Source organism: Lissotriton helveticus, chromosome 5_1 (genome assembly GCF_964261635.1).
Source record: "Lissotriton helveticus chromosome 5_1, aLisHel1.1, whole genome shotgun sequence".
In the NCBI taxonomy this organism is placed as follows: domain Eukaryota; kingdom Metazoa; phylum Chordata; class Amphibia; order Caudata; family Salamandridae; genus Lissotriton; species Lissotriton helveticus.
In genome coordinates, this window is record NC_136065.1 from 1,051,639,777 (window position 1) to 1,051,660,983 (window position 21,207).

Below are 21,207 nucleotides of genomic sequence, written 5' to 3' on the forward strand. Positions count from 1 at the left end.
ATATCGCGGATGCGTTCGGAAGACACTTCCACTCTTTGTACACTTCTCTCACAGCCTACTCCGAAGAGGAGGCTTCATCACTCCTACGTGATATCCTATTCCGGCTCTCACCGCCAAGGAGAGCTCTGACCTTGTGCGCGACCTCATGGTGACTGAAGTAAAGAAGGCCATCCACTATTTACGTAGGGGAAAGGCGTCGGGCCCCAATGGAATCCACATGAATTATATAAGCTGACGGCGGCCAGGACCGCTCCGTTTCTCACTGACCTGTACCGGGAGAGTAAGCAGACTGGAATTCTCCTTGAGATGGTAGATTAGCTACTATAATCGTGATCCATAAAATGGGCAAACCCACAGATTTGTGTTCTTCTATAGGCCTATTTCATTGCTTAACTGCGAGGCTAAGATCCTTACGAAGGTCCTTGCCACTCGCCTATTGCAGGTTCTTCCTACCCTGATCCACCCGGATCAGTCCGGGTTTATGACGGCGCGAAACACATCTCTTAATTGCTGCTGCCTACATGGAGTGCTCTGCAGGGCAGATACGATTAGAGAGGATACGGTGGTGGTGTCTCTGGATGCCGCGCCGGCCTTTGACACTATTGAATGGCCCTACATGGTTGCCGTGCTCCAGAAGTTCGGTTTTGGCCCGGAATTCATTCAATGGGTACGCCTCCTTTATTGTCAGCCATTGGCCCAGGTCGTTGTCAATAATCGGAAATCTCCTGTTTTTTCATTGAGTAGGGGTACAAGGCAGGGCTGTCTCCTGTCGCCGCTCCTTTTCGCCTTGGCTCTGGAACCCCTGGCGGTGTGGATCCGTCAAGACCCAGCTATCAGGGCTCTGAGATGGACAGATGGCTGGGAAGACTGTATTTCACTGTATGCGGATGATATCCTGCCTTATCTTGTCTCCCCGGCAAAGTCACTCAACGTCGTAATGGACATATTCCATGTATTCGGCGAGTTTGCAGGTTATGGGATCAATTGGTCCAAATCGGTGCGTTACGTACTTAGTGGGTGGCAGCCCCGACTTCCCCGGGATTGCCTACTGACGGAGGCCAAGGACGGGTTCAAGTACTTGGGCATATGGGTTTCCAAGGACCTACCTCGCTTCTATGCTGCTAACCTTCGACCTCCACTGGCACTTCTGAAATCTGACGTTCAGCACTGGAGGTCGCTCCCCTTAACTCTCCTGGGGCGAGCGGCATTGTTTAAGATGATGTCCCTCCCCTGGCTGCTGTATGTGCTGTAGAATAAGCCCCTCCCGGTTGCGGCGTCGTACTTCAAAGAGCTTGAGCCTACGGCGCAACACCTGCTGTGGGAGGGCAAGTCCCCCCTCATTGCCACACAGAAACTCACTCTGGGATGGTTTTATGGTGGCATCGGGCTCCTTGACATGAAAAAATATTATTGGGCCTCGCAGCTCGTGGCTGTCAACCAATGCAGGTATTGTCGGCATGACGACCCGGCCTTTCGGATAGATCGTTGGCTCCTCCCGGGAGGCAGATTTGCGGGGGCGCTGTATAAAACAATCTGTGTCGCCCGTCCTCTCTGGCCCGACTCTACATGCGGTACAGGCATGGAAAGATGCCAATAGAAGTCTGGGTTGGGAGGGCAAGCTCACTCGAGTTACGCCGCTTTGGCACTGTGATCTACTGGGTCGGTTGTCGCATTCACTTGGTTTTGACAAATGGGATACCATTGGAATCTCCAGCATTGGGGACCTTTGGATGTCGGGCGAGGTCATACCGTTTTCCTGATTACAGAAAGAGTATGAGATGGCCGACGTAGAGAGTTTTCGCTATCTTCAAATTAGTCCCGCTCTGCTGGCGGTTCTCCCAAAGGGTGCTGAATCCTCCCCACTAGAGGATAGGATTCTTGACGGCGATTTTCCAGAAAAGGCCATATCTCTCATATACAAAAAGCTCCTGAACAACAACACGCCTGATCCGCCTAAGAAGTAAATGGGACCACAACGTGGCTGGATGACTAGAAATGGCAGGCTGCAGTGGCGTCTCCGCGCGAGGTTGCCATCTCCTCTAGATTCCGACTAGTCCAGCTAGAAATCCTTCACAGAACATATCTGTCAGCACCCTCACTGGTCCATATGGGCTACACCCAAGACAGTGAATGTGTACGTGGATGTGGGCAGGAGGGCACCTTTATCCATACCCTTTGGGAATGTGCAACCATACAGAAATATTGGGAGGGGGTGACACTTAAGATGGAGGAGGTGCTGGAGCAGCAGATACACGGGAATATCAAATTGATCTTATTGAAATGTGGTACCCTATGGATCTCACCCCAAAAGAGAGAACCTGGGTCACATTGAGCTACATGGTGGCCAAGCGGAATATTGCCCGTGTGTGGAGAACCCGAAAACCCCTCAGCGTTACAGATTGGGCCAAGGACGTGGACTGGTGCATGCTAACTGAGGTTCCTGTATATGTCTCTAGAGGGTGTCCGAAGAAATGGTCATACATATGGGGGGGCTTGGAACTTGTTTCGGGGGAACATATCTGAACCTCCTAGGAGCTCGGAGGACAATGCCGCTGATGGTGAATAGGATGTGTTTTCTGATGATTCTGTTATATTGTACTGTGTAATGAGCTTTGATGTTTTCGCTAAATGTACTGCTATGGACCATCTGTGCAATTTTGGTGAACTGATTGTAAACATGCCTGTTTTTTTCTTTTAAATAAAAAAATTAAAACAAAAGAAAATATGAAGTACAAAACATACGGATAAAGGAATATGTTTAAGAAAGTATATTGATACACTACCGATAAAATAAAGGAATATTATCCAAAGTGTGATCCTAAATAAATAGTAGCGTTTGCCCAAAAGTTAGGGAAGCGGCCTCCACAAGAAATTATTAAAATATACCAAGCGAAATGCCTCAGTGTAGCAATATACGGTGCAGGGGTATGGGGCCACGTTGCTGTAGATTCCCTACAGAAGGTAGAGAATGGCTTTATAAGATACCTATTGGCAGTCCCGCAGAGTTCACCGACATATGGTTGCCACATTGAACTAGGCTTGGATTATGTAACAGATATTATTAGAATCCAGCCAATTATGGCACCGTGTTTGGACGACGGAACACTGCAAACTGACACGCTCCCTTATCACTGACTGTCTTAGGCTGGACAATTGGAATAAGATTACTTGGTTGGTCTATGTGAGTAATTTTTCTGAATGATTTAAATTTAGCATTTTACTTTTTCCATCCACTAACTATCTTAGAAACAACGAGGAAAAACCTAAAAACTACATGCTTATCTCACCTACGAGAGCTACGACTGACACAAGAAATTAGTAAAACTTCCATCCAGCATATTGCTTGTTTTTTGAAGGCCTGTATTAAATATCGCCTAAACTACGATTAATTCCTGATGCACTAGCACTTTAATCAGAATTGTGTTTCTTTGAACTCCCAGCACTATAACAATGATTGTATGTATAATTGTTTCCGCTTTCTTTTTATCCATGTTTTTAAAGTTCTATCTTAAGAATTGTTTCTTATGTACTTTTATGGTTTCCTAAAAACTATGGCATCCGAATAAAGAATATTTGATTTGAAATAAATAGTGAAAAGAAATGAACTATTCTATCCATTGATGAAAGTTCATTTTATATGTCTTTGATGGCAAATGGTGACAAAATCTACTTAAGAAAACTGTTCACCTGTAGATTTTGCACCAGTTTGTTGAGGTAGTTTAAGGATTAAAGCACAAAATTTGAGGTAGACTTGCTTGCAATAAGTCTAATCACTGGGTAGCAATCTAACCCATTTTTTTTGTCCACCATGCCACATCACATTACACCCAGTCATATGCAAGTCAACCTTGATCCTGCTCCAGTGGGAACAGTCCAGCTAGAACTGCTAAGCCAGGTCCTCTCTGAACCAGAATACAAACACATTGAGAGAGGTTTTTGCTTGTTTGAGCCTCTTCAGTTGAGTGCAGCTTGGTTCCAATGTCACAGTGTACACGGGACCTATGTCTGAGCAGACCGTAGGGCATTTAGGAGATTACATCAAACACTCAAAAGGTGATTGGAGACATGATTGCAGATAATCCGACCACTGGCAATCACTCAGGGTAGCACTTTAACTCAATATTTTATGCACACTATGCCACCACAGATTAGATATGCAAATCAGCCTTGGTCCTGCTCCAGCAGGGACAGTCAGTCACTGTGCAACTGGGACCGTGCTGCTGAAGAGGCCCAGCTAAGCCCAAACGGTTCTTGGATTGCTTGTGTTCCGGTTCAGAGAAGGCCTACCTTGATCAAGATTGATTTGCTTATGGCTGAGTCTAATTGTAGGTGACATAGTAGTCAAACGATGGGCTGGAATGCTACCTGACCAATTGCTGGTGATTAAAATATTTGCAACCATTCCTACCATTGCCTTTTGTGGGTTTGTAGTTAAAGGATTGATAGATATTGAACAATGACTGCTCTAAAAGAAGTAAAGGAGACAGCTGAAGTAATTTGACAGGAGGGTGCCTCTGAACTTCCTGTGACTCAATTATGAAGATGTTAAACTTTTGCGCCTTATGCACAGAGCATTGTCTCCAATTACTGCCATTGCAGAGGGCAATCATGTTTGATAGAGACACTTCTACAAGTCCTCAATTACGTACAGGAGCAGAGTTATAGGTAGGAAAAACTTAAACCAACTGTATAATGAAATGAAGCAACACAAATTCTGATGGGATTATCTGTTGTGGTTAAATGCAATGCACTGCTTGTTCTTGCAGGCACCTGCGTATATCCGAGAACACTCCAGGCTGCACTATTTGGGCTCAACAACCCACGCTTCCAAGGTAAGAACAGCTTACTCCTTGATAACTGCCGTGCCCAAAGCCAAGATTTTTAGAGAATGATGTTTGTTTGTTTGCAGGAGATTGCTTTTGTATTTCTTAACTCCATGAACGTCCATTTCATTGGACAGCCTTCATATGCGATCAAGCTCTATTATTTGTAAAGCTGCCTCTTATTTTAAAGCTTTCTGCCCATTCATTTTTAGATTTCAAAATATCACAACTCTTATGCTACCTTCTCTTGGAATATTCTAACACCCTGCTGAAACTGCTTAAAAAATAATTGTGAAGTCTGCGGAAAACAGGAGATTACCTGTGGCTTTACTTCTCGATTTTTAGGTCTGTCATTAGCAAAGAAATTATGATTCTAATAACGGTATATACACCATACATACTTCTTGACCCGTGCTTCCAGTCAACCCTCTTGATCTATTGGTCTGCTGTTGTCATTTACATTTTGCTTCTTCCCACCACAGCATAGAGCATGGGGCACAGGGTTGTCGCACCTTAGCCATAACCTTATCTAACTGTAAGTGATGGCATTCTGCCCTTGCACAGTGTGCATCTCTGCACAATAAGTGGTCCATTTCAGTGGTTGGAACCACATGTTCGATGAGTGCTTTTACCTTTAAATATTTATGCATTTTGTCTTTTAGTCAGTGCTTGTTGTGCTTACAACTGGAATGACGAGTAAAAAAAAAACTTTTTAAAATACAGATGGATTTAGGCCCAGTTCTCTGTACTGGGGTGAATGTATTACATGTTCTGCTTTCTGTCCATCAATTGTTCTTTTTTCATTTGTCACCCCGAGTGGGACGGGTATGCCCAGAAGTGGGTCCTGTGCTCTCCATGCCACTGGAGTCAATCTATCCTGGCTGGTGAGGGGTGAACCCCGAACCCGGTCCTAGGATGCTTGTTTCCAGTCCAGGGAGGACCCGGCCTGGCTGTTCAGGCTGGACTGTTCCCATTGGGTACAGGGTAAAGACTGATTTGCACATGGCTGGGTTCAAACTGGAATGGCATTGGGAGTAAAAAAACGATGGATTTAGGCCCAGATCTCTGTACTGGGAAGAATGTATGACCTGTTCTGCATTCTGTCCATCAATTGTTCTTTTTTCATTTGTCACCCCAAGTGGGACGGCTATGCCCAGACATGGATCCTGTGCTGTCCATGCCACTGGAGTCAATCTGTCCTGGCTGATGAGGGGTGAAACCCTGAAACCAGTCCTAGGATGCTTGTTTCCAGTACAGTGAGGACCTCTTTACTGGGGGAATGTATGACATTGTTCTGCATTGTTCTGTTTGTACATTAGCTTTCCCACAACTGCTACAGGGCAACTTGTGTGTCACGCGCCTTAATACAAAAACCATTCACCAACAAATTAAGAATTTGTAAAGGTAAATGGTCGACAGCTAAAGCTTCACCTATTGGGTTTGTCAATGCATACTATGTTTGACCCTTGACACAGCTCTTTATTTGTATCTACAGATTGTTTTCCCTCCCAAAAAATATATGTAATATACATACAGAGAGGGTGTTTTGTTCAGAGGCCTTCATGAATTGGTCCGCTAAATTACCAATGACATTTTGCTTCTTCCCAACATAGTATACAGCATGGGGCAAAGCATAAGTGTAGTTTACCCAAAGGGGTCCTTTCACTTTGGGCGACTAATCAAAAACTGACCACTCTGGTTACCTCCACATAAAAGTTATTCGTCTTCCGTGTCAAAGCTGTTTAAAGTGGGGGTTTTGGGTTTTTTTTGTATATCAACTCTAAATAGCTTTTTTTCCCGGCATTTGGTATCCAGTTAAATGGTGATTTAAATTTATATCTCCTTTTAAACGTTCTAAAGGGTTTAACATTGTAGGTGCCTGCGATTTGGGTGCTTCCTTATGTGTGATTTATTCTGGTCTCTTTCCCAAAAGGCAGTAATATTAAACTGCATGGTACAACTGAAAGACTTGTTATTAAAAAACAGAACTCTTGTAAATCGGTCATCAGTGAATTTGTATTCAATCTAATTTGTTAATGCCATCATGTAGCATCCACATTTTTCTTTTTCATTTAGTGGTATGTGTTTTTTTGGTATATGCTTGCAATTACAAAAATAAAACGCTACTCACAAAGGCCAGACCAATTGCCTTTGCCACTGATTTTCACTGTATGCTTAACGGCTATGATAAACTAATTGATGGAAAATATCATAATAAAAATGTTTACTGAAACTTGAATAAAAATTATAATTACAACTGTTGGCTGCAATTGGCACTTCAAAACTACTTAAAAGTCAATCAGAATCTTCCTGAAATGTAAATATTAAAAATAATTGAATCAGTGATAAATAAAGCACTGTAACAGTAATTATTTGCACCTGAGATCCTTATACGACTTTACTCTCTATCCCCATTAGTTATGAGGTATAGTCACTTTTCTGACGTCCTTAAAAATATAAATGTAATATGTTACCTGGCTTTTAGAGACACTATGGTAGTTTTGTGTGGGCTGGGGCCTGCTGGGCCTTAAAGGAATAATATGAATAAATCTTCATATTTATTTATTTATTTATAAAGCGCAACACTCATCCCAAGGGATATCACGGCGCTGGAAGCAAAAAATACAAGGCATGGCTGCTGAGAAGGGGTGCGAGTCATTTAATGTTTAGAAAATAGGTGGGTTTTTAGTTTTTTTTTTCGGAAAATCAAGTAGCTGGGAGTGAGCCGTAGGTCCAAGGGGAGCTCATTCCATTTCCTGGCTGCCAGATATGAGAAGGAGCGCCCTCCAGTCCTCACCTTCTTAATACGCTTAGTTTTGCAGGGTGAATCTTTCTGGATTCACTATGCTGTGCATTATTCCGCGGTCTTGTGGTTGGGTCCGGATTTGTAGTCTTTTCTTTGTTTTTTTTTCTTTGTTTTTTTTCTTAGCCCAGGTGGGCGTCGGCGTCACACCCCCTTGGGTGTATTTCCGGTGACGTCGGCATGCTTCCTGCGGAAGCTCCCACTCCTGGGCGCCATCTTCAGATTCTTTTTTTCCGCGGTCGGGTCTGGATCGTTCCCGTTTGGGCTCCAGACATTTTTGGAGAAAGAAGAAAGAAAATACAGAAAAGACGAGGAGAAGTCATCTGAAGACTCCAGGGGACTTCAGCGACGAAAAGTCAGCAAGGAGAAGGCGTTTTTCATCGAGATCCTCGACGACCGTCGACGAACACGCGACCAGGGAGGCCCTGGACGCTCGATGATGGACAACACGCCGTTCAAGTTCTGCCGTAACTGCCACCACAAGTACGCGCAGAAGGACCAGCACCCGGTATGCAACCTTTGCCTACCGGTGAACCACGAAAGAGGAGACTGCAACGCCTGTTCCGCCTTCGCCCCGAAGACCCTTCGTGTGAGAGAGAGGCAGAGGGTAGCACACGCCACCCTGCAGGGGAAGGCCTCGACTCCGTCCCTCTACGAGCTGGGGATGTCCTCCGAGGAAGAAGACAACGCTGCCGCCGAAGACGACAGCTACACGGTCGTAGAGACCGATTACACGAAGACTTCTGACAAGGTAGGAGACTCTTCGGCCCCCAAGAACCCGAGAGACTCTGAGTCTAGAAAAATCGAGGGCAAGACCCCGAAAGCGCCGACGCCAAAAAAGGCGGCGTCCGCGACTACTCCCAGGCCCAGCGGATCCTCCGAGAAGGAGTCCTCGGCTCCGAGAGCTGCTGATCAGCAGAAAACGTCGAAAATCGTCCCCGAAAAGGATCGATCGACGCCGAGGGAGAAAGACCCAAAACCGACAACCAGAGACCCAAAATCCGGATCGACGTCGACGTCAAACTTCGACACCGAAAGGCACGACGACGAGCCATCCGCCGAAAAGAACGGCCGACCCATCCGACGCGGAACACGCGGCCGAGATGGAGAAGAAGAGAAGGCGTCTCGAGGCCGAAATGGAGAACATCATGCAGCGGAAGAAAGATTTCGACGCAAAGATGAAAGCCTTCACGATCCCTCACAAGACCAAGCCACCGGTGGTGGAGGCGGTCGAGGAAGAGGAGGAGATCGCCGAAGTCGCCGAGGAACAAGACCAGGACGTCGAGGTGATCGACGACCAGGAGGAGTACGAGAATCCCTACGATAGTTACAACTATGGGGAGGAAGAGGAAAGCAGGACGGACACAGAGTCGGCACCCTCTGACCTACAGGAGGTAGATTACATAGATGTCGACACAGACAGCCCGGAGGAGGTGGTCGACACTTACCCCTCGAGGCCCTCGCCGCCGGACGACATCGGGGCCTACAACTCGGTGATACAATCTGCCGCAGCAGCTTTCAAGCTCAAGCTCGACGAAGAGAAGCAGAAAGCAGACTTCCTTCTAGAAACATTGCTCCCAACACAGACGAGGAGCCAGTTCCTTCCAATGCTCGAAAGCGTCTTGGCTCAGGGGAAGGAAGCATTCAGGGAGCCCGCAACATGCAAGGCAGTAACTCCCAGAACTGAGAAGAAGTACAAACATTCCACAAAGGACCCGGCCTACATTCAGGGCACGGTCTCCGCAGACTCCATTATCACGGCCACAGCAAGGAGGAGGGCTAACGTACCCACTACCTCGGGCCCGCCACCGGATAAGGAGAGCAAAAGGATGGATCTGGTGGGCAGAAGGATCGAACGGAATGCCGCGACCCACTGGCGCATGGCTAATTCCAACGCCCTGATAAACAGGCACATGTACCAGATCATGGAAGGGCTGGGGCAGTTGGTGAAGGACCTGCCCCAGGATGCCAGGCAGAAGGCCGAAAAGCTGGTTGAAGAGGGAAAAAACGCGGTAAATTCTTGCCTTAAGACGGCCCTGGATGGGGCAGACACCGCCAGCAGGCTCATGATGATGGGCGTCACGGAAAGGAGGCACGCCTGGCTCAGGATCTCAGGTTTCAAACCGGAGGTGCAACACAGCATCCTGAACACACCGTTCAACGTCAACACGCTTTTCGGAACAACCGTTGATGAAACGCTCAGTCAACTGAAAAAAGATAACGAAACAGCAATATCCATGGGAGCATTGCAGTTCAGAGGGAACAAGAGAGGCACCCCGTCACGGAGGCCCGGCGGAAACCAGCCAGGTACATCACACCAGGCTTTCCAGCAAACGCACCAGGCAGACTCGCAGGCTCAGCATGGTCAGCAAAAGCAGTTCTGGCAGTACCAACAAAGAGGCCAGTCCTTTCGAGGGAGAAATGGACGGGGACAAAATAGAAGAGGGGGACAGCAGCCCACCTCTAAGTGACTTCCAAAAACTCAGTGTGCCCGCCCACAAAAAAGATCCCATGGGGCAGCACGTACAGATGGGTCAAGACAAACTGGACACCTACAACCACATGACACCAGTGGGAGGAAGATTAAGATTTTACCTCCGAGAGTGGAGAGAAATCACATCAGACAAATGGATCCTCAACATTATCCAATTCGGATACTGCATAGAGTTGGAGGGGAGGCCAACAAGCAGAAAACCAAAAAGAAAAACACTAGCAAGCAAGCAGCTGCAGTGTCTTCAGGAGGAGGCAAAGGAACTCCTGCGGAAGCAGGCCATAGAACGGGTACCCGTCAAGGAAAGAAACACAGGAATATACTCAACGTACTTCCTGGTACCAAAGGTAGACGAGACAATGAGACCCATTCTGGACTTACGGTTCCTGAACAAATTCATAAGAACGCAAAAATTCAAAATGACCTCCCTGCAAGAGGTGCTCCCACAATTGCAGACCGGGGACTTCATGGTCACAATAGACCTCAAAGACGCCTACCTGCACATCCCAATGAACAGAAAGCACAAACACATGCTCAGGTTCACCATTGGAGAAAGCCACTACCAGTTCACGACACTGGCCTTCGGACTAAAATCAGCACCAAGAGTTTTCACACAGTGCCTCGCAGCAGTCGCAGCGCACCTACGAAGGCAAGGAATACACGTATGCCCTTACCTGGACGACTGGCTGGTGAAAGCAAACTCATACCAGAAATGCAAGCAGCACGCACATACAGTGACGAGCACGCTCACAAGCCTGGGGTTCTCCATCCATTGGAAGAAATCATCAATGGAGCCGGAACAGGTCAAGATCTTCCTGGGAGCACAGATCAACACCTTACAGGGCAAGGTGTTCCCCAGCGAGAAGAGGGCGAGGGCGCTGGTGAAGGAAACTCGCCTCTACCGGAAGGGACAAGCTCGGACAGTGAGGGCTGCGAGCAAGATCATGGGCGTGATGGCATCATGCATCCACCTGTTACCAAATGTACGACTCCACATGAGACCCATTCAAGAATGGCTACAGGAGCAATGGTCACAAGCTACAGGCGGTTGGGAGGATCTAGTGGTTGTAACGCACGCAGTGCAGAAGGAGATGGCATGGTGGACCATGGAGAACATAACAAGGGGAAAGCCGCTAACGCCCCCAACGCCAACAGTGACCATCACCACAGATGCATCCCTGAAGGGATGGGGCGCTCACATGGAAGAGCTCAAGGTGAGGGGACTGTGGACGCCAACAGATGCGGCAAAACACATCAATTACCTAGAACTGAAGACAATCTTCCTTGCACTGAAAGCCTTTCAAACAAGACTGTACAAACACAAGGTGTTGATACAAACAGACAACACCACTGCGATGTTCTACATCAACAAGCAGGGGGGCACACAGTCAGCCCCGCTTTCAACGCTGGCGCAGCAGATATGGAGATGGGCCATCCCTCTCAAGATAGACCTGCTAGCCATACACCTACCAGGGAAGGACAACATACAGGCCGATTGGCTCAGCAGGCAGACATCGGCATCCCACGAGTGGGAGCTCAATGCTCAGGAGACAAGGTACCTGTTCGACAGATGGGGAACACCATCGGTGGACCTATTTGCCACACGCCAGAATGCAAAATGACAAAACTTCGCATCCAGGCAGCCCGAGGAGGGGTCACTGGGGAATGCCCTATGGATAGATTGGTCAAGGACATTTGCTTACGCCTTTCCCCCGATACCACTGATGCACAGAGTGCTGAGCAAGTGCAGAGCGAGCAACATGACACTGATACTGTTCGCACCACAGTGGGCGAGGCAGACATGGTACTCGCAGATCATGGAGATGACACAGTGTCCACCCCACAGATTCAGCAGGAGTAAAGACCTACTCTCCATGCAGAACGGAGAGGTACTACATCCAGAGCCAGAGGGCATGAGCCTAGTAGCGTGGCTCCTGAGGACATAGAGTTCGCACATTTGAGACTACCAGAAAGCACCCTGAGGGTACTTCGGGAGGCACGAAGGCCCAGCACTCGGAAGTGCTACGTTGCGAAATGGAAACGATTCACAATATGGTGCAGACAGGAAAGACTCCACAATAAGATGAAGAGGGACTCCACAGTGCTAAGGTACCTGACGCACTTGCTGGAGAAGAACCTTAGCTCATCCTCTTTAAGAGTTCACTTGGCAGCGATAGTCGACTACACAAGGGGAGAATCGTGCAGGAGCTTCTTCACATCACAGGTGGTGAAGAGATTCCTAGAAGGAGCGAAAAGGATCGCACCACCCAAGCGGGTGCCGCCACCTGCATGGAACTTGAACACAGTCCTAACGGAACTCATGAAAGAGCCCTTTGAACCACTTCACAAGGCCTCCCTAAAGATGCTAACTATGAAAACAGCCTTCCTGGTTGCAATAACGTCCTTACGCAGAGTAAGCGAACTTCAAGCGCTGACGCTACAAGAACCCTACATACAAATACACAATGATAGAGTTGTGATGAGGACTGACCCACACTTCATGCCGAAGGTGGTATCCAAATTTCACATGAACCAGTCTATACAGATACCGAGTTTTTTCCAAAAACCAACAACCAGCGCAGAGCGAGCTCTGCACACCCTGGACGCCAGAAGGGCAGTCATGCACTACATTGAAAGGACAAAGGGACACAGGAAAACAAAACAGTTTTTTGTGTCATTCGCAAACAGCTTCATGGGGAAAGCTGTAACCAAAAAGACCATTGCACGATGGATCGCACAGACAATTCAACTCTGCCACAAGCGTGCAGGACAAGAGCTGGCAGAGGGGACACGTGCCCACTCCACCAGGAAGAAGGGCGCTACAATAGCCTTCCTGGCTAACACACCCATAGAGGACATATGCCTGGCGGCAACATGGGCTTCGGTGCACACGTTCACGAAGCACTACTGTGTGGACATACAAATGAACAAGGAAGCTCAAGTTGGACAGAAGGTGCTACAGCACATATTCAACACCCAACGCTCATCATCCACCCAGCCGCCACAGAGATGAGAAACCGCTACAAAATCTATGCACAGCATAGTGAATCCAGAAAGATTCACGCTGCTAAACGAATAGTTTTCTTACCTGTCGGTGTAGTTTTGCAGCTTGAAGATCTTTCTGGATTCACTAGCGAACCCACCCACCTCCGCCAGAAAGATGAGGCTGGAGAGAGAAGAGGTGGTTAACTAAGGAAAGGACTTTAAAAGTACCAAGCGGTAAAATACCAACTAAATAGAACATTGCCATTACTTCGGAAACGAAAGAAACACGGAAAAAAAGATCCCGAAGATGGCGCCCAGGAGTGGGAGCTTCCGCAGGAAGCATGCCGACGTCACCGGAAATACACCCAAGGGGGTGTGACGCCGACGCCTACCTGGGCTAAGACAAAAAAAAAAAAAAAAAGAAAAGACTACGAATCCGGACCCAACCACAAGACCGCGGAATAATGCACAGCATAGTGAATCCAGAAAGATCTTCAATCTGCAAAACTACACCGACAGGTAAGAAAACTATTCGTTCTGGCTAATGCTTGGTGTAAGGAGCGGAGGCTCCTTGTGGGGACATAGAATTCAATTTTCTCCTATAGCATCTTTGGGCCGCTTAAATACAAGGCTCTGTGTGCCTGACAGAGCCGTTTAAATACTGCTCTTTGACGAATAGGTAGCCAATGGAGGCTTTTCATGCACATTGATGCAGAGGTAGATTTGTTTTGATTGCAGACCAGTTTGGCTGCGGCATTTTGAAGTACCTAGAGCCGCGCGAAAAGGTGCTCATTCATGCCCACGAATAGGGCGTTTCCATAATCAAGCTGCCTTATGAGCAGGGCCTGTGTGACTGTTCTTCTGCAGTCCAGCGGAACCCAGGAGAAGAGTCTGGATAGCAGTTTCAATGTTGCGAAACCTTTACCGCAAAGGGCCTGCACGTTGTCCTTCATGGAGAGAGCATCATCAATATGAATACCCAGGTTTCTTACCCTTTGTTTAGGGACAGGGGCTGCGCCGAGTGTTTGTGGCTAGCATGTGGCATCCCATATTAGTTTAGCCCCTCCAAAGAGCAGGATCTCCGATTTCCCTGCGTTTAGTTTCAGGCAGTGCTCGCGCATCCACTGTGCCATTTCCGAAAGGCAGTTGTGGAGTTTTATTTTCGAGACTTCTGGTGCTTCCCCCAGGGCTACCATTAGCTGTGTGTCATCCGCATAGGAGCAAATTGCGATTCCCCACTTCTCGCAGATTTTGGCCTAGGATGATAGTTAGGCATTGAATAGGGTGGGGCTCAGCGATGCTCCCTGCGGGACACCACAGCTGATGGCGCTTGGTCTGGATTGGAACTGACCTAGTTGGACTATTTGTGTACGGTTACTGAGGAATGAGCTCAGCCATTTCAGGGCTTTTGAATGAATTCCTTTTTCATAAAGGGTTTCAACACATAATAAATATTACTTTGGCTTATCCATAGTAACCGAAGATGTGGTATCTGAGCATCTTCAAGTACCTTTTTTTGAGAGAGGTTTTGGGCATGAAAGAGGAAACCTGTTCACCCCCTCAGTGGCGGTCATGTTAGTATTTTATGGTGGCAAACTTACATTTTCATCTTTGAACATTAATTTTTCAGAGCCAATGGAGTGCTATATCCCCACGCGCCGTGCATTGCTAACATCAGTTCAGATATATATGTGGACCAGGAACTTTCTCTTAATTTTGTCTTTTCTGAGCTCCCTGCTTGTATTATAAAAGAGAATTGCGTAGTCTGTGTAGATCATGTAACCACACTTTGGATAACCATTTATGAACACATTTTGGAAGTGTTGGCCAGCCTCCACTGCCTTCATTTTGTCAGCATTGTCTGGCTCTTGATCTACTTGACGACAGCTTTGCAGAGGAATACAAGAAGGCTTAACTTTCCCTGCAGCAGCTATGGCGCTCTTGGTTAATTATGGCTGTTTTCTTTCTCTAGTGTCCAACTATCACCCATCTACTGTAGCGTAATGACCTTAAAGCCCGTGGATCTGTCCATATTTGAAACAAAAATAGTGATATTTACAGTGGAAATGAGGTATGCCACAAGGCGCATGTTTGTTGGTCATTTTTTTGTATTTGCTAGCCTTGCTCTTCAAAAAGTACAGTGGCAAGCTTTCTCAAAATAGAGCCAAAAGCAAGATATTACACGTGCCAACCTGACTCGGCTGCTGATAAATTTACTGAAATGTACTCACTAGGCTCTGGTACAAACTAACAAACGTTCTTAAATCTGACTAGTATATATTTTCCACTTTAATTTTTCTCTCAAAGGTGTCCTACTTCGAGGTATGTGTACTTCCTAGAAGGTGTTAGAAATTACTCTCCTACTTTTTGTATCACACCAAGTCTGGTTTGGTGAAATACCGGTGGCCAATAAAAAGTACTTTAAGACTGTTAGTCTCCCTCTGATAAACAACAAATCTCAGTCATCAGATCTTCCTTAATATACATAACTTGGAATAGGTAGATAATCCAAAAGAGTTTAAGTGGGAAGCCAGGTTTTTGTATATGAAGCGGCCATGAATTTAGTGAAGGAGTCTCAATTGGAAATGGGATTGATCCAGCGATAAAAGGAGCAGTGTGTACATAGTCTTACAAACAGGTGGCAAGTTACAATCTAGGTTAGTACAGACCATTTATAAAAACCTTATGACTTACAACATTAAAAGAGCTACTCATAGTCCATACTCACCACTTCTACAACCTGTACTCTGTATTTTTACTTCTGATGCACCTACTGTACTCAGGAGTGAGAAATATTTAAAATCTCATGGAGTCATGTGGCCGCCAGGGGTATGAAGCTTCCACACATTAAACACCTTTGCCATAAAGTGCTCAGACACCTGTGCCAGCCCCAGCAGTGTGAACACCCGCAAGTGGTGTCTGTGTCCATTATAACGCGTGATGTCCACAGACCATAGTTTACGTAGAGGAAAGTGGGCTGGGTATTCACAGAAATAATCTATTTTGCCACCTTTCTCTGATACCTACTTCTCTATCCTAAGCAGTCATCGCTTAAATATTGAAATGATGGAATGGCTTACTCCCCCAATAGATTTGTCCAGCCTGAGTTTGTTCAGACTAATTCTGGCCTTTTTACCTTGCCATAGGAACTTGGAGATGAGGATACCTATTTTCCGATGGAACTCCTCAGTCAATGTAAGAGGGAGCATGGTTATTAGGTAGTTCACTAATGGCGTAATCATCTTGTTGGTTTCGATTCTCCCCCACCATGTGAAGAATCTTGGGACCATGTGTCTAGAAAGTTTTTGATTTTCCCCAGAGTGGTGGTTTCATTCTGTTGTAAAGACTTTAGAATATTACTGCCAATTCCATCCTTAGGTGTTTAATGAATCCCGGCTGCAGGTGAGGCCCGAATCACCTAGAATCTCTCTAGTGCAATAGATTTTGAGGGGTTTGACTTCTGACTTCTCTGTTCAGTTTGTAGCCGGAGTGGGACGAATAAACTTCTATGGTTTGTATCAGGGCTGTAATGGAACGGCATGGGTCCTCCGTGACTGAGAATGTCGTCCGGGTAAGCGTCCAGTTTAACCTGGAGATCTTTAAAGCTTACACCTTTTATTTCATGGTTCTGTTTAATGCCTTGAAGTAACGGTTCAAGGGCTAGCAGAAAGGGAAGGGAAAAGGGGGCAACCTTGTCTAGTGCCCTGCTCAAGAGTAAATGCATCAGATAAGGTTCCATTGATCGCGATGCGTGCAGTGGGTTCTGAATACATTGAAAAAGCCATGGTGACGAATGAGCTACCTAGATTAAAAGATAGCAAACAGTGTCTCAAGAATAACCATGAGACTCTGTTGAACGCCTTTTTCGCGTCCAGGGTAATGGTACAAGACTGGCCACAAGTAGATGCTCACTGGCTGTGTATGGTTTGTGTTTCTTTGTTTTACCTTTCTTTCCTTGATATTTAAGTCCTTTAGTAGTATGGTATTTACTTTTATCTATGTTTAATGTATTCATTTGTTCAGAAAGCAACCAATAAAAACATTTGAACACAAGAAATGATGGAATGGCATGGCATTTGTTACATTGTTTCTTAAGTAGAAGGAACCAGGAGCTTTTTTAACAGGTCCTGCACATATACCCCTAGATATGGTTTATAAAATAAAGTCTATTACTGACTCTACTCTGGCTCTTGTAGAGGAGAGTGGACTTTCTGCACATGGCGAGGTTAGTGGGCAGGAGTTTTCCCCGGCCTCAGGTCTGTCTCCTCCTAATCTTCCTACTGAGGGGAATTCCTCTTTTGCATATATATTGAGAATGGCTGGCTATTATTTTGGAATTCACTCTTCCTGCGGTGGAGAAGTCCACTGATCCCATGATTGAAGTCCTTTATCAAGGTCAGACAGGGGCGGAGCCTGTTCTCCCATACAGCGAGGCCCTGTACAATATATTGTTGGGCACTTGGGCTAAGCCTGATACGGGGTGTCTCGTGGATCATGCTATGTCTTGCAGGCACTTACCTGATTCTGGAGAACCAACCCGTCTCCTCAAGCATCCGACTTCTCGTAGTTTAGTATTCCAGGTGGCTTCAGCCTCACAGGATATTGATTCTCTTCCTAATATTCCTTTGAATAGAGATTCTGGCAGGCACGATTTGTGTGGCAGGCATATTCTTTCCTCAACTAGTTCTACTTTAAGGTTCACTCACACATCTTGTGTTCTTGGGTGTTTTTCTCACACTTTGTGGGATACCTTGCATACTATGTTGCCATTAATTCCAGATGGCCTCCGTTTGAATATAGAACCGTTGATTAGGGATGGCCAACGGGAAGCTAAGCTTATTATTCAATATGGCATGGATACCACTGATTCAGTGGGTCACGTCTTTGCATCCTCTGTGGCACTAGGTCGTCGTTCCTAGTTAAGTAGCTCAGGCTTTTCAGAGCCTGTCAAGTTGCTTTGGTCGATATGCCCTTTGATGGCATCCATCATTTTGGTGCCCAGGCCAACTCTACTGCGTTACCGTGATAGAAGAAGTGAGACCGAAGCCTAACTTCTCTTGTTAATGATATGCCTATTTCATTTTTTCCCTATACTAGGGTTGTTTGGGGGATATTAATCTTTTGTTTCTTACGCGGCTGGCCATGTATGGCAGTGCCATGATGGTATAAATTCTGCCTGTTGGTGACACCTGATGATTATTCATCAGAAATGGTAGATTTCATCTTGACCATGAGCTGCCCTTCCATCAAGCCCATTTGCTCAGGCCTTTGGGCTCATTTCATCTTCTGCTGTGGGGAGAAGTGTGTTGAGCTTTTATGTCAAAAGTTGTATGGTGTAATATTCTTAATCTTACCCTTGAACGAGCAAGATTTTACCAGGGTCATGGTTAAAGGTTGCAAATAAGCCCTGTTGACCGTTCTCAGTTTCCCTGATCAGCCTTTGTTGTTCAAATCGTGTTTCGGTGTATGTTTAATAAAAGGGCTTGTGCATATGTTTGTCTTCTCTCGTAGGGGATTTCCATGTATAGTCATAAGCACTGAATAGTCCCGCCCACGTGCGGGGACCCGGAGCACTTTATCCAATATATCTTAAGCGTAGATGTTCGCCTTTCATCGGGAAGGCTTGCAGAGCCACTTACGAAAGAATAATATTATGCAGCCTGTAGGAGGAGACTACAATGGCCAAATTCTTCATTTTACATATAAAAAAGGTTGCAAGTAGAGGTGTTTATTCATATGAATGCATAATAATTTTGTAAAACAATTCAAATGTCTTTCACAAACCCTTTTTTAGAAAGGTATAAAAATGAAGAAGCACAAAACCGTGTTGGCTCATAGGCTGCCATTATAAGAGCTGACAATAGCCATGGTACCTTTAAGGCCCCAGAGACATCCAGTATCCCATCATGCTTGGCTAGAGGCAGTTTTGAAGCGTGAATCTTTTTTTTTTTTTTTCGTAGCCCTGGCGGGTGTCGACGTCCCACCTTTTGGTGTACTTCCTGTGATGTCGGCACGCTTCCTGCGGAAGCTCCCACCTTTGGGCGCCATCTTCAGATTCTTTTTTACGCCGTTGGGTCTGGATCGTCACCGAGAGGCTCCAGAGTTTTTGGAGGAAAGAAGAGGAAAAAGATGAATTTTACACAGAAAAGATTGGAGAAGATACCGAGGAACAAGATCACCAAGCCTGGGGACGACGAAGAAGGAGGAGAACGTCGAGATCTTCGACGTCCAACTGAGAATGCGCACACAGGGAGCCCCCTGAGCGCAAGAATGGAAAAACACCTTTTAAATCCTGCCGTAACTGCCTCCACAAATACGCGCAGAAGGACCAGCACCCGGTCTGCAACCTCTGCCTGCCAGTCGACCACGAGAGCAAGGATTGCAGCGCCTGCTCAACCTTCACCCTGAAGACACTCCGGGTTAGAGAGAGACCGAGGAGAGCCAACTACACCATGCAAGGCAAAGACCAACCTCCGTTGCTTCGGGACCTGGGCCTCTCCAGCGACGAAGAGGACAACATCGTCGAGGGACCAGATGACTACACTGTCGTAGAGACCGATAAGAAGGCATCTAAAGAGGTAGGAGAGACGTCGACCCCTAAACCCCTGACAGACTCTCGAAAGCACGAGTCAGACTCTCGAAAAACAGAGTTAAGTCCTCCAAGGGAGCACTGGCGCCGAAAATCTCGACGGCCGCAGCTGCATCCAAGGACAAACAGCCCAGTGGATCCTTCGAGAAGGACTTCCATTTCATTTGACTTTTTTGTACTCTCCCTTAAATTTTTTGCATTTGTCTGACCGGAATTGGGGCTTATCTTTTAAAATGCTATATTTATTTCATAAGTGCGCTTCCTGTGGGAGAAAGAAAGCCAAAATGGACCCACATGGTGTCTGTATTCTTTGTCTTCCAGTGAGTCATCTTCTTAAAGACTGGCAACACTGCAAAACATTTTCCAGGCAAACTCCACTTGAAAAAAGATTATCCTCAAGGGCGCGGAAGAACCGGGCAGGAAGCAGATGGAGCCTGCACAGGATCCTGAGGAGAGGGTCAATCCATCTTCGACCTCTGGTGTACAAAAAATGCCCAAAGCGAGGTCTACAGCCAGAAAACTGCATCCTTCTCCGTCGACGTCGAGAATGTTGACTTCGAGACAAGGTACAGCACCGACCTGTTCGCCGTCAGGAGTTGGTTCAACGTCTGCAAAGAGGAGAAGATTGACTTCGAAAAAGGGTAGGTCAGCATAGGAGCCTCTCCATCCGTCGACACGGAGGCGTAGTTAAACATCAATACAAACAATTATTTCGACATGGAGGAGTGGTTCATCGTCGAGGAGACCACGACGGTCGACAAGCAAATCTCTGTTGCACCGCCACAGGATTTGGACATTGACAACACGTCAGAGGAAAAAGTGGCTGCATTTATTCGTCACTCGGGTCTGACAATTCAAGGTTGAGGTCATACCAGTTACTCCTTCATCACTTCCTCCGCCGCCTCCTCCACCCCCTCAGACTCCGCCTCCTCCACAACCTGTACCAATCCCAGCTGCACCAATACCTTCTTCGCCATGGCCAAGGTCAAGATCACGTTCTAGGATGCACCATCGCTTTCACAGCCACCATACATTGCTTCATTCGTCATCCAGGAGGCATCATCATCATCATCATTGCCATTGGTCACGAAGACTCGGATCATGGTCAGAATCTCACCATTGTTCCAGATACTAGTCCTCCACTTTTACAGGATGTTACTCACCTAATTTAACTGACTCTACATCACCTCTAGTCTCTCCTATAGATGACATTAATACTTTATATGAAGCCTTAGTGAGAGGAGCAGCACAATTGAGCATCCAAATGTTAATGCTTCTCCAGCCACATCGGTGATCTTTGAGACGATAGAACAATGCACGGCGTCCACTCCTTCCTCAAGTGCCAGGCCTCTTGGAACCGGCCATGGAACTCTTCCTGATCCCTTTTTCAGCTAAGTCTGCTCCATCAAGAATACAAAAAAATACAGGCGACCTAAACAGGATCGACTCTTCTTACGGTTGGACCCTCTAGCAGACTCTATGGTAATATTAGCAACAAAGAAATACAATGCTACTA

At 46.5% G+C, this 21,207-nt stretch overlaps 1 protein-coding gene across 4 annotated transcripts in view; it reads left to right on the forward strand.

Annotated features, from left to right (window-relative positions):
• Positions 1-21,207, forward strand: part of ARHGAP19 (Rho GTPase activating protein 19) — a 368,551-nt gene that overhangs the window by 251,133 nt on the left and 96,211 nt on the right. For all 4 annotated transcript variants that reach the window (XM_078643585.1, XM_078643586.1, XM_078643587.1 and 1 more), the window contains exon 7: positions 4,767-4,832. In XM_078643585.1, coding sequence (XP_078499711.1) covers positions 4,767-4,832 — 66 coding nt within the window. The remainder of the gene's footprint in view (positions 1-4,766; positions 4,833-21,207) is intronic.